The following is a 14,765-nucleotide window of genomic DNA, read 5'->3' as shown; positions in this document are numbered from 1 at the left end:
TAAAGTAATTATACTCCAAAAAAATAATTTAAAATATATTTGCTCATGGTTTAAAAACTCATGTTTCTGTCAAGAGGCATTCTTGACATAGTGCCAATACATTTTAATAAATTAATCACCTTGTACGTGCTATCAGGTATAAAGCATTATGAGTGGACTTTGACTAAGGTTGGTGTAGAGTTGCTATAATCAGAAGCATGGCACTGAGCTTATAAAGTCCACAAGATATTGTGCCAGAATGAGGACGTTCATCCCATCATGTTTTGATAGACTAAAATTGAAGGCAAGACAGTGAACAACAAAAAGTATGTTTATTGTTTGCACTTCACTAGCCGTGTGACCTGGGAGAAGGCAATGGCACCACACTCCAGTACTCTTGCCTGGACAATCCCATGGACGGAGGAGCCTGGTAGGCTGCAGTCCATGGGGTCTCGAAGAGTCAGACATGACTGAGTGACTTCACTTTCACTTTTTACTTTCATGCATTGGAGAAGGAAATGGCAACCCACTCCAGTGTTCTTGCCTGGAGAATCCTGGGGACTAGGGAGCCTGGTGGGCTGCCATCTATGGGGTCGCACAGAGTCGGACACGACTGAAGCAACCGCAGCAGCAGCCGTGTGACCTGGATAATTATGTGCCTGCTCTGAGTCTGCTGTTCTCAAGAGAGGCAAGTACCAGGGAAGTTTTTGTGAGGATTTACATGAGATAATTAGTGTTAAGCACAAGATAGTGCCTCACTGATGAATAGATGTGTGAAGGAGAGAAGATGTAAAGGAAGAAATTTGATTTTGATTGCCTCTGTTGACTACAAGGACATTTTCATGCATGCACACAAAATATTGGCCAAAGCACATGAACAGCTATGTTCAGAACTCTGCATCATTAAATTATCTCCCAAGGCACTTCTGAATTTTAAGAAAACCATCCATATTGTTAACTGAACGTTTACTAAAGAAACTTTGTTAATTTTCTTTAATATTTGTTACATGTTAGAGTTAAGGATCTGTTCTGGGCAAAAATGTGTTTAGTACACTGCTCACATATTCCTATCTTTTGCATAGTGTCAGTTATACTTACTGTTTTTGACACCAAACCCTTGGTTAGGAAACAAACCCAATTCTAACATATTTATAATTTAAGTGTTTTCAAGGACTATTTTGATGTCACATATGTAAGCCCCTTGTGCTGGTCTGGCTTAAAGTTATCACTCCTGTAAAGCACGGCTCCAGGGGTTTCTTTCCAAGACACCTGGAGGATTCCCAGGTGTAGTGTCTGTAACTCATCAAGCCTTGCCCTCAGCCCATCTGTACTAGAGTCAAGAACAAAGCTGATCTATCCATTTACCTTTCACTTGAGAAGAACTGGCACGATCAATTACAAACAGCAAAATCTTTGACAATATAAACACTAAGATTCCTAAGTGATATTGACATTGGAAATCAAAATCATGAGAGAGTGAAAAAATAATGTCATTTTTTATATGTCGTCTTGTAGCCAGACCGTTTCTACTTCCAGGGCAGGGTTGATGGGTATGTGTGTGTGTGTGTGTTACACTATAACTTGTAATAAGATTTGTGTGTGTGTGTCTGTTATACTACAACTTGTAATAAGATTTTTGGTGATTGCCAAGGTAACATTACGAAGAAAACTTTTCTCTTTTCATCAGTGATATTTGTCGTGTACCACAAGGGTACAAGAAGATTAATTGTATTGGATTAACTTTATCTAATACATTTATACTTTTTTCTGTTTAATGTTGAACACATTTAACATAGATACCTAGTCATATATCCAGGGGAATGGCTACTTAAAAGCAAATTTTGCATAAGTGCATAATCAAAAAAGTTCAAAATCCACTCTAGTAGACCTGAAGGGGAGAGACTCATTATTTGTTTTGAGGTCATTTATCAAAAGAGAAAAGCAGGTAAAAGAAAGGAAAAATATTTCACTGTAGTATACATTTTATATTTTTAATTAAATACTTTTAATTAAGCTTCATGTTGTTTCTGTGTTATTTGAGGAACTTAAACTGTTTTTATAGTAGTTTCATTTGTGTCCTTTCTTGTTACTTACCTTCATTAATACCTTGGGTGTAGCTGCAGAAGGCAAAGAGCAGGAGTGTTGTGTACTGGTGCCTGGGCATTGCTAGAGCATCATACACTTAGGAATATTTTGTTGACTCTTTCTTATTTTCATATCATGTTAATGAGCTGTAATTAACTTTATTGAGATAATTGAGTATGTAATAATTTTAAGAGTTTGTGTAATATATGGGCTTGGGCTTTTAGAATAAGGTAGTTAAACAGTTCCTCTTGAAAGTATGATGTGAATTACTTTTGCCTTAGGCTAATATTGAAAGAAACCTCTCTTGATCTCCCTTGAAGAAGTAATTGGTCTTGGCTGGGTCCAAGGTAGAGTGTACTCTACTAACTTTACTCCATGGTGAGATTAAATGTGTCAAAACAAAATTTTTGATAGGGGGAATAGAGTTTTAGTAAAATTGAGATGTTATGATGTTAACAGAAATTAATTCAAATTTCATTTTCCTTTTAGTTCGCAGGAAGATGAAAGACCTATGTCACCTTTCTATTTGAGGTATTTATTTGATTTTTATTGGTCTGTTACAGGGAATTGGGGGAGGGTTAAGAATTCTTTGGTTTTGTCTACATTAATTCTTTTCAATAGAATATTCTGTCCTGTAGCCAGACTAAGCTTATTAGAATCCCTTACCATAATGTTCATGCTATATTTTTCTCTCTTTAGTTTAAGAAATCTTAAAAAAGTTTTAATATAGTTGAAAAGACTAAAATAAGATATTTGGTTTTAAATTCAAAGATGTCAAAGTAGCCATTTTAATTTTAAAGTCTGCCTAATGATCAGGCTGTAACCTAAATTTTAAAAACTCCGTTCCACACATATATGCAAGTAGGGAGATCTCTGAGCCTAAGGCTCACTTGCTGAAGTACTCTTGGGTTATGTCAGATCATTTTATATGGTAGTAAAGTATGAAACTAACATTCAGCAAGTTCATGGAGTTCGGGATTATTTTCTAAAGTTTACGAAGTCAGAATGATAACTCTTGAAACAGGTAAGTTTACATCAAAGTAGATGTTAGATGAGATCACTTCCCTACAGACTAAAAAGTTTTTGTATTGATGTGATTATCAATGAACCACCTCATTTAGGTAATGACCTAGAGCGAGGTTTTTCTTACTTTTGCATTTCTTTCCTCACTACCTACCTACTTCAAAGGCTTAGAAAATATATTTGAAAAAAATATGACTGTATAAATTCAAGTTTGAATTGCTGAAGTTTTCTTTAACTTTTCCTCAATTTTGAATTCTACTTTTTAAAAAGTGTAAGGATATGACATCCATATTTTGTTTGTTTTTTAAATCTGATTTGTTGCAATAGTCTTAGAGTTAATGACAAACCCACAGCAAACATTATCCTCAATGGTGAAAAATTGAAAGCATTTCCTCTAAAGTCAGGAACAAGACAAGGGTGCCCACTTTCACCATTACTATTCAACATAGTTTTGGAAGTTTTGGCCACAGCAATCAGAGCAGAAAAAGAAATAAAAGGAATCCAAATTGGAAAAAAAGAAGTAAAACTCTCACTATTTGCAGATGACATGATCCTCTACATAGAAAACCCTAAAGACTCCACCAGAAAATTACTAGAACTAATCAATGATTATAGTAAAGTTGCAGGATATAAAATCAACACACAGAAATCCCTTGCATTCCTATACACTAATAATGAGAAAACAGAAAGAGAAATTAAGGAAACAATTCCATTCACCATTGCAACGGAAAGAATAAAATACTTAGGAATATATCTACATAAAGAAACTAAAGACCTATATATAGAAAACTATAAAACACTGGTGAAAGAAATCAAAGAGGACACTAATAGATGGAGAAATATACCATGTTCATGGATGGGAAGAATCAATATAGTGAAAATGAGTATACTACCCAAAGCAATTTATAGATTCAATGCAATCCCTATCAAGCTACCAACGGTATTCTTCACAGAGCTAGAACAAATAATTTCACAATTTGTATGGAAATACAAAAAACCTCAAATAGCCAAAGCTATCTTGAGAAAGAAGAATGGAACTGGAGGAATCAACCTACCTGACTTCAGGCTCTATTACAAAGCCACAGTCATCAAGACAGTATGGTACTGGCACAAAGACAGAAATATTGATCAATGGAACAAAATAGAAAGCCCAGAGATAAATCCACGCACATATGGACACCTTATCTTTGACAAAGGATTAAAGACAGTCTCTTTAACAAGTGGTGCTGGGAAAACTGGTCAACTACTTGTAAAAGAATGAAACTAGAACACTTTCTAACACCATACACAAAAATAAACTCAAAATGGATTAAAGATCTAAACGTAAGACGAGAAACTATAAAACTCCTAGAGGAGAACATAGGCAAAACACTCTCCGACATACATCACAGCAGGATCCTCTATGACCCACCTCCCAGAATATTGGAAATAAAAGCAAAAATAAATAAATGGGACCTAATTAAACTTAAAAGCTTCTGCACAACAAAGAAAACTATTAGCAAGGTGAAAAGGCAGCCTTCAGAATGGGAGAAAATAATAGCAAATGAAGCAACTGACAAACAACTAATCTCAAAAATATACAAGCAACTCCTACAGCTCAACTCCAGAAAAATAAATGACCCAATCAAAAAATGGGCCAAAGAACTAAATAGACATTGCTCCAAAGAAGACATACAGATGGCTAACAAACACATGAAAAGATGCTCAACACCACTCATTATCAGAGAAATGCAAGTCAAAACCACTATGAGGTACCATTTCACGCCAGTCAGAATGGCTGCGATCCAAAAGTCTACAAGCAATAAATGCTGGAGAGGGTGTAGAGAAAAGGGAATCCTCTTACACTGTTGGTGGGAATGCAAACTAGTACAGCCACTATGGAGAACAGTGTGGAGATTCCTTAAAAAACTGGAAATAGAACTGCCTTATGACCCAGCAATCCCACTGCTGGGCATACACACTGAGGAAACCAGAAGGGAAAGAGACACGTGTACCCCAATGTTCATCGCAGCACTGTTTATAATAGCCAGGACATGGAAGCAACCTAGATGCCCATCAGCAGATGAATGGATAAGAAAGCAGTGGTACATATACACAATGGAGTATTACTCAGCCATTAAAAAGAATACATTTGAATCAGTTCTAATGAGATGGATGAAACTGGAACCTATTATACAGAGTGAAGTAAGCCAGAAATAAAAACACCAATACAGTATACTAATGCGTATATATGGAATTTAGAAAGATGGTAACAATAACCCTGTGTACGAGACAGCAAAAGGGACACTGATATATAGATCAGTCTTGTGGACTCTGTGGGAGAGGGAGAGGGTGGGGAGATTTGGGAGAATGGCATTGAAACATGTGTAATATCATGTATGAGACAAGTCGCCAGTCCAGGTTCGATGCACGATGCTGGATGCTTGGGGCTGGTGCACTGGGACGGCCCAGAGGGAGGGTATGGGGAGGGAGGAGGGAGGAGGGTTCAGGATGGGGAGCACGGGTATACCTGTGGCGGATTCATTTCGATGTTGGGCAAAACTAATACAATATTGTAAAGTTTAAAAATAAAATAAAATTTAAAAAAAAATAGTCTTAGAGTTGGATTTTAATTCAACCATCATAGTTCTGAAGTGTGTCGTAGGACATCAGGCTTGACCAAGTAACTGGTTTATAGTAGTGTTCTGCCCTTTAGAGACTTGAAGCATGTTGTGTAGTCACTTTGTGGCAAGAGAGGGAACATTTGGGATATCAGTTTGAGACAGCATGGTGGTCCATTTGATTCATTCTGGTTTCCTGCCAGCCAAACTAGCACATTCTGGTTTATAAGCTATCTTGACTGTGCAATTGCTATAAACCCATGAGGATGTTGCTGGGTACACAGGGATGCTAGTATTCATTATGTAAATACACACAGTAATATCAAGAAAATGATTATCATATATTAATGGAAATTAAGTTCTAAACAGTACAGAAGACTGTAGCACCAGATCCTGATGACTAATGAGAACTATTCTCTGATTTGTCTTATTTTTATTACTCTGGGTAGCATCAATCTGTGTTTTGCATAGTACTGAATTTTATTTTTTACCACTCTTTTAAAAAGCAGGTGGGGAAAATGGGGTTATAAAAATCATAAGTCCTCAGATACATATTATTGTGTTTTATAGTGTAAGTTTTGTAATTACCTAGAGTAATACTGTAGTCTTAAAAAAGAAATTCTGTACTGCCAAAATGAAAGCAAAAGAATGTAAAGAAAGTTAACATATTTATTGAACTCATGATAGACCCTATTTGGCCTTTGGATATGAAGAGTAATAAAAACTAGAATATGATGGAAGTGGTGGGGGGACATGCATACTGCCCACATTTACAGTACAGGTAAAGTTGTAGAAAAAGGAAACATTCCAACAGGCATTCTTGTCACATGAGGGGAATTTAAACTCAGTGGAGATACTTCATAAATGCAAAACTAGCAATTATTTGGCCCAAAATTAAAATTTTCAAATGTAGCTTCCTTTGCTGAAAAACATTACATGGTAATCTTTGAAATTATATAAGAATTAGATTGGTCCAAGCTAATTTAGATTGTTTTTTGCCTACTTGACATGAAGCAGGAAGAATCTGTTGATAAAACATGAATCTTTTTTTCCAAATTATTTTCATGGCTGGTTTGAGCTTGACTTTTCCTGGGTTATTCTAGCATGCAGAATTCAAGTAGAAAAAATGTTATGTGATTATTCATTATGATTAGATTCTTCTAGATTTTTGGACTAGAACCATTAACATGTCCACTGATAATTTAATTTATAAATCAGTGCACTTTTTTTGTACTACCTCAAACAAGAGCAAATGAATGCTTAAATGTTTTAAATATATTTAAATAAATTTTTCTAGCGTCCTGTCTTCCATTCCCTTCTCTCCACTTTATTATAATTCCTTTGCTGCAGTGTTAGGAAAGGGGCATTATTTATGACTAATGAATTTCATAAAGATTTGTTAACATGTTGAAAAACTAAATTGGCTCTTTTAAATCCAAAATAATTTTTTCTGTGCCTTTAAAAAGTAAAACATGACTGGTAGTTGCAAAATGGTGTCTTCCCTGGCTAGGGGTATTGAATACTAAATATTGTATATCAACAGTATTGATTGGTTAGCTTTTTCAGAGGAGGAAAAGGCCAAATCAAGAGATGAGATACATCTAAGATGTGTATTCACCAAAAGTTCGTTCAACCACAAGCAGCCCGGTAGTGGGGATGGGTATTTAATGGTAGGCTATTCCATTTGGTGGTTTGTTCTGAAAGGTCTAACATGAAGTAGAACAGCACATCTCAGTGGCTGCAAGTTTGGGAGTGGGCAGTCTTCAGGTAGACCAGGTCAGAACAGAGGGAAGATAAAGGCAAAGCAGGCCTCCCATTTCAGAGGAAGGAGAATAGATGATCCATAAAGGAACTCAGATACAAGAGATTAGATTGGCATCCAGCCATTGCAGTGGACACAAGATGCATTATCTACAACAAGAGAGAATCTAGAGTAGAAATGAAGAGCAGATTGAGAGGCTATAGTGCACTAGTGGAGGTTCCAGGACTTCCCTGTGGCTGGGGGAAGGTGGTGGAATACAAGGACAGAGAATGAGAGGGGCCATTTCATTTGTTACCTTGCTCTACCTTTCACCTTGTAGAACTGCAGTTTCTGCAATTGCTCTTCTAACAATCATGGCTAAACCACTTGTTAATCTACTGGACATTTCCATTGTCTTCAAGCCTTTCTGTAGTAAGGTGGGACTTTTATAAATAGACATACACTCAGATATTCTCATTCTGGGTTAATAATTTTCTCTGATAAGAATTGTCTTGTCTAACTCCAGTACTTCTCCAGCCTAACCTAACTCACCATAGAACCATTTGTCCTTTTTTGCAAAAGAAAGAAATAGTAGCTACAAATCTACACCTGTCACTGTCCCCATGTGGCAAGTTGATTGCAGCTTGGTATTCACTTGCTAAGTCCTGTCTGACTCTTTGTGACCCCATGGACTATAGCACGCCAGGCTCCTCTGTCCTTCAGTGTCCCCTCGAGTTTGCTCAAATTCATGTCCATTGAATTGATACTATATAACCATCTCATCCTCTGCTGCCCCCTTCTCCTCCTGCCTTCAATCTTTCCCAGCATCAGTGTCTTTTCCAATGAGTCAGCACTTTGCATCACGTGGCCAAAGTATTGGAGCTTCAGCGTCAGTCCTTCCAATGAGTATTCAGGATTTATTTCCTTTAGGATTGACTGGTTTGATCTCCTTGCGGTCCAAGGAAGGGACTCTCACGACTCTTCTCTAGCATCACAGTTTGAAAGCATCAATTCTTCAACACTGAGCCTTCTTTATGGTCCAACTCTTAAATCCATATGTGACTATCAGAAAAACCATAGTTTTTACTATATGGACCTTTGTTGGCAAAATGATGTCTCTGCTTTTCAATATACTGTCTCAGTTTGTCATAGCTTTCCTTTCAAGGAGCCAGAGTGTTTTAATTTCATGGTTGCAGTCACCATCTGCAGTGATTTTTTTTTTTTAATTGCAGCTACAGTAGCTCAAACAGTAGGTGTCATTGTTCCCCAGGTGCTTATTAGAGATTACCTGCCCTGTTGAAGTGATTAAGGAAATGAAAGAAAGGGACAGTCTATGCCAAACCCTTAGTGAAGGGTTTGCTGCAAAATAAACACAGACCTGTACACTAAAGGTACAGAACATACTTGGCAAAGACGCCCATACTCTGACTTATTTCCTAGTCTAGGCTGGAATCCCAGAAAAGGAACCCTTACCTCAACTGCTCAGATTAGTGTGAAAGCAACTTGGAGTAGGTGTTCTCTGGGCCACATGCAGCCTGTTGTTTGAATTCTTTTGGTAATGTCCAGTCAGATCTGATTGGGATCTGTGGGTAGTTCTATTTATCGAAGTCTTCAGCATCCACAAGCCCAGGTTTTGGTTTCTTTGGTCATTTCCACTAGGAGTAGAGTGCTTGATCTCCGCTTTCTGTTCCTCCTCATCTGTACCTGCTTACATCTCCCTTCACTGCCTTCACCTTCCTTAGGGGCTATGGTCAGGTCCTGTCTTCATCCCATCCCACCCAACTTTGACCCATGAATTCCTTCTTTTTTACAAATTCCTGGATTATGCACATACCTAGAACCCATCTTTGCCTGTGCCTTAGCAAAATCCTGACTATATGCTTCAAAGACTGCATACCTATAATCAGTCTTATGTGGTGGGATCTAAACAGCTCACCTGGCCTCTAAATGTTGGCTCCTCACTTACCTAACACTTGTTTTTTAGCATCTTGATCCTCCTCTGCTCTCCCCTTCTCATATTGTGCTTCACTGAAACCCTTAAATTAACAGTTGTTATCTATTTCAGCCCTAGTTTTAATACTCATGGTGCAGATTGAAGCTAAATTACTATTTTAGCAGGTTTGGAATTGCTTAGGGTCAGTTTCAGAATTTCAGATGTTTTCTTGTTTTCCTGAGTCAGGAACATCAGTTAGATTTATTTCTAAACTAGTTGTTTGGTACACAAACTCAATATTTAGGATTTTGTTTTTATTCCTAGATTCCAGGAAGCATCAATTTTATGAAAGTCTTCTAACTGCAGAATTTATGTTGAAGAAAAAAATTTAGCTTTGGATAAATTCAGATTTAAATAGACACTGGATGAGATCTGGAAATTATACCACTCTTATCTTGATATGCAGAGATTTGGAAATTATACCACTCTTATCTTGATATGCAGAAAAATTCTTTCTAACTCACCTTTAATAGCTTCTGGGGGCTTTTCCACACAACTTGTGCTGTGCTAGAATTTCAATGTTTGTGATATGGGGGAGTAACATTTATTAAATTTTTAATCATTTACTTTTCTCCTTAAGCATAATACATGTTTTCTAAATTATCATTTTAAGGTAAAAATTTCTTATTATTGGGCTTCCTGGGTTGATCATGATAAAGAATCTGCCTGCCAATGCAGAATACATGGGTTTGATCCCCAGGTCAAGATGAACCCCTGGAGAAGGAAATGGCAACCCACATAGGAGCCTGGTAGGCTACAGTCCATGGGGCTGCAAAAAAAAAAAAAAGGGTCAAACACAACTTAGTGACTAAACAACAACAGACAGCTTCAGGGGGGGTTACTTTTCCAGCACCTTGTGCTAGAATTTCTGTTTGTGATTTTGTGGGGGGGACGGTGTATGTGGTAATATTTATTAAATTGTTAATAGTTTATTTTTCTAAGCATAATATAATGCTTAAAATTATCATTATTCAATGTGATAACTTGGAGAAGTATATTACCAGACATTTTATTTGTTCATAAGACTATTTCAGGTTACTAACTAGAAGGTAGAACAAATAAGCAGGTTGTTTATTTAATTATCTGCTTGATGTTTCACCCAAGATGATAAAGTCAGCTAGGTATTTTGGGTGTCTTTAGACCCAGATAACTGTTTACTTAAAATTGTTTTTTCCTGTCCATTTTGACTAGAACAGTATCTCTAAATTGAGGTACATCACCTCTGCTTATGGAGCTGTTTCCTTTTTTTCTTGGTGGTAAAATAGAAATAAAATTTGCCATTTTAACAGTTTAAAAGTTTTTAATTGTGATAAAATACACATAATATAAATTTTACCACCTTAAGCATTTTTAAGTACATTTCCACTAGTAATACACAAGAGTACTGTTTTTTCACATTCTTGTCAGCATTTGTTATTTTTCTGTTCTTTGTTAATACTATCTTTATAGTATGAAGTATGTGGAACTCATTAGAGATGCCAGGATCTCACTGGCCAAGACCCTGAGTCTCAAGAGGGCTGTTTTTTCATATTTTCAAAAAGTGCCATACAGCAGTCTTTTCAAAAAAAATAGTCCTGAGAAAACTGAATATCCACACGCAAAAGCATCAAGTTGAACCCTTACCTAACACCATATACAAAAATTAACTCAAAGTAGATCAAAGATCTACATGTGAGAGTTAAAACTATACAATTCTTAGACGAAAACATCAGCCAAAAGCTATGTGACATTGAATTTGGCAATGATTTCTTAGATGTAACACCAAAGGCACAGGAAAAAGGAAAAAAATTGACAAATTGGACTTCTTTAAATTTTTTTAATTTTGTGATTTAAAAAACCACACTGTCAACAGAATAAAAAGCCAACTCACAAAATGGGAGGAAATATTTGCAAATCATGTATCTGATAAGGAATTAATATCTAGAACAGATAGAGAACTCTTAAAACTCAGCAACAAAAATAACCAAATTAGAAAATGGGTTAAAGACTTGAATAGGCATTTCTCCGAAGAACATATACAAATGGCCAATCATCACATGAAAAGCTGCTCCACAACATTAATCATCAGCAAAGTAAAAGTGAAAGTCGCTCAGTCGTGTCCGACTCTTTGCAACCCCATGGACTATCAAGTCCATGGAATTCTCCAGGCCAGAATATTGGAGTGAGTAGTCTTTCCCTTCTCCAGGGAATCTTCCCAACCCAAGGACTGAACCCAGGTTTCCCTCATTGCAGGCAGATTCTTTACCAGCTGAGCCACAAGGGAAGCCCAAGAATACTGAAGTGGGTAGCCTTTCCCTTTTCCAGTGGATCTTCCCAACCCAGGAATTGAACTGGGGTCTCCTGCATTGCAAGCAGATTCTTTACCAACTGAGCTATCAGGGAAGCCCCCAATCATCAGCAAAATACAGATCAAATCTACAGTGAGATACCACTTCATACCCTTTAGGATGGCTACTATAAAAAAATAGTAATAGCCAGTATTGGTGAAGATGACAAGACACTGAAACACTTGTGCATTCCTGGTTGAAATGTAAAATAGTACAGCCACTATTGAAATTAGTTATGGTGAGTCCTCAAAAAATTGAACTTAGAATTACCATATGACCCAGTAGTTCCATTTCTGGGTATATACTCAAAAGAACTGGAAGTAAGGTCCAAAAGTGATGTTTGTGCACTCATAGTCATAGTAGTATTATTCACAATAGCCAAAAGGTAGAAGATAATGTCCATCAATGAGTTAAATGTTCAACAGTGAGTTAATGGATAAACAAAGTGCAGAATATCCTTACCGTGGAGTATTATTCAGCCTTTAAAAAGGAAGGAACTTTTGACACATGCACAATATGGATTAACCTTGAGGACATTTAGATTAGGATGGTGCAAATGTAATTGCAGTTTAGGACTGTGAATTTTAAATCATTATAACTAGGCTCAAGGATATCTTTATTAATCAAAATAGGAACCATTACAATCAACACGTTTTTGCCAATGGGAAATAAGTTTGTTTATTCCTGTAGCATAAAAATCCATGATTTTGTGAACTCTTGGAAATCATTTTCTGCATCCTGTTGGTTGTGGAAGCATTTTCCCTGCAGAAAGTTGTCAAGATGCTTGAAGAAGTGGTGGTTGGTGAAAGGTCAGGTGAATATGGCGGACAAGGTAAAACGTCATAGACCAATTTGTTGAACTTCTGAAGTGTTACTTGTGCAACTTGCAGTGGGGAGTTGTCGTGCAGAAGAACTGGGCCCTTTCTGTTGACCAGTGTCAGCTGCAGGCATTGCAGTTTTCAGTGTATCTCATCGATTTGCTGAGCATACTTCTCAGATGTAGTGGTTTCACTGGGATTCAGAAAGCTGTAGTGGATCAGAACAGCAGCAAACCACCAAACAGTGACCATGATCTTTTTTGGTACAAGTTCGGCCTTGGGAAGCGCTTTGGAGCTTCTTCTTGATCCAACCACTGAGCTGATCGTTGCCAGTTGTCATATAAAATCCACTTTTCATTGCATGTCACAATCCAATCGAGAAATGGTTCATTGTTGTTGTGTAGAATAAGAAAAGAGAACACTTCAAAATGACAATTCTTTTGATTTTCAGTCAGCTCATAAGGCACCAGCTTATCGAGCTTTTCCGTCTTTCCAGTTTGCTTCAAATGCCAAATGACCATAGAATGGTCAACATTGAGTCCTTCAGCAACTTCTCATGTAATTGTAAGAGGCTCAGCTTCAGTGATGCTCTCAGTTGTTATTGTTCAGTCACTCAGTCATGTCTGAATCTTTGAGACCACATGGACTGCAGCATGCCAGGCTTTTCTGTCTCTCCCTATCCCCTGGAGTTTGCTCAAATTCATGTCCATTGAGTTGGTGATGCCGTCCAACCATCTCATCCTCTGATGTCCCCTTATCCCCCTGCCTTCAATCTTTCCCAGCATCAGGGTCTTTTCTAGTGAGTTGGCTCTTCACTAGGTGGCCAAAGTATTGGAGCTTCAACTTAGGATTGATTAGTTAGATCTCCTTGCAATCCAAGGGACTCTCAAGAGTCTTCTCCAACACCACAGTTCAAAAGCACCAATTCTTCAGTGCTCAGCCTTCTTTATGGTCCAGCTCTCATATCCATACATGACTACTGGAAAAACCATACCTTTGACTAGATAGACCTTTATTGGCAAAGTGATGTCTCTGCTTTTGAATATGTTGTCTAGGTTTGTAATAGCTTTCTTCCAAGGAGCCACCATCTTTTAATTTCATGGCTGCAGTCACCATCTGCAGTGATGTTGGAACTCAAGGAAATAACGTGTGTCACTGTTTCCATTATTTTCCTATTTGCCATGAAGTGAAAGAACCAGATGCCATGATCTTAATTTTTTGAATGCTGAGTTTTAAGCCAGCTTTTTCACTCTCCTCTTTCATCTTTATCAAGAGGCTCTTTAGTTCATCTTCACTTTCTGCCGTTAGAATGGTGTCATCTGCATATCTGAGGTTATTGATATTTCTCCTGGCAATCTTGATTCCTGCTTGTGATTGATCCAACCTGGCATTTCCCATGATGTGCTCTGCATATAAGTTAAATAAGCAGGATGATAATATAAAGCTTTGATGTATTCCTTTGCCAATTTCCAACCAGTCCGTTGTTCCATGTCTGGTTCTGACTGTTGCTTCTTGACATGCATACAGGCTTCTCAGGTCAGGTATTCCCATCTCCTCAAGAATTTTCAGCAGTTTGTTGTAATCCACCCAGTCATAGGCTTTTAGCGTAGTCAATGAAACAGAAGTAGATGTTTTTCTGGAATTCTCTTGCTTTTTCTATGATGCAGTGGGTGTTGGCAGTTTGATCTCTGGTTCCTCTGCCTTTTCAAAATCTAGCTTGTGCATCTGAAAGTTCTCAATTCACATACTATTGAAGCCTAGCTTGAAGGACTTTTAGCATTACCTTGCTAGCATGTGAAAAGAGTTCAATTGTGTGGTAGTTTAAACATTGTTTGGCATTGCCCTTCTTTGGGATTGGAATGAAAACTGACTTTTCCAGTCCTGTGGCCACTGCTGAGTTTTCCAAATTTGCTGGCATATTGAGTGCAGCACTTTCACAGCATCGTCTTTTAAGATCTGAAATAGCTCAGCTGGAATTCCATTGCTTCCACTAGCTTTGTTCATAGTGATGCTTCCTAAGACCTGTTTGATTTCACACTCCAGGATGTCTGGCTCTAGGCGAGTGATCACCATCGTGGTTATCCAGGTCATTAAGACCTTTTTTGTATAGTTCTTCTGTGTATGCTCTCAGTTGGTTGTGGTCAACTTCTGATGACCAACCACTGCACTCCTCATCTTCAAATGTCTCGTCTCCTTTGC

At 37.5% G+C, this 14,765-nt stretch overlaps 1 protein-coding gene across 43 annotated transcripts in view; it reads left to right on the top strand.

Annotated features, from left to right (window-relative positions):
* Window positions 1-14,765, top strand: part of FAM13A (family with sequence similarity 13 member A) — a 447,586-nt gene that overhangs the window by 356,585 nt on the left and 76,236 nt on the right. For 39 of the 43 annotated variants that reach the window (XM_086406445.1, XM_086406444.1, XM_086406415.1 and 36 more), the window contains one exon: window positions 2,554-2,595. The exons of the other annotated variants lie outside the window; for them this stretch is intronic. In XM_086406445.1, the coding sequence (XP_086262571.1) occupies window positions 2,554-2,595 (42 nt within the window). The remainder of the gene's footprint in view (window positions 1-2,553; window positions 2,596-14,765) is intronic. 43 annotated transcript variants of the gene reach the window in all.

This window comes from Bos grunniens, chromosome 6 (assembly GCF_055505025.1).
Source record: "Bos grunniens cultivar Pamir isolate PY7600 chromosome 6, Bosgru_T2T1.0, whole genome shotgun sequence".
Classification (NCBI taxonomy): Eukaryota; Metazoa; Chordata; class Mammalia; order Artiodactyla; family Bovidae; genus Bos; species Bos grunniens.
This window is presented reverse-complemented; position numbering and strand designations above follow the sequence as displayed.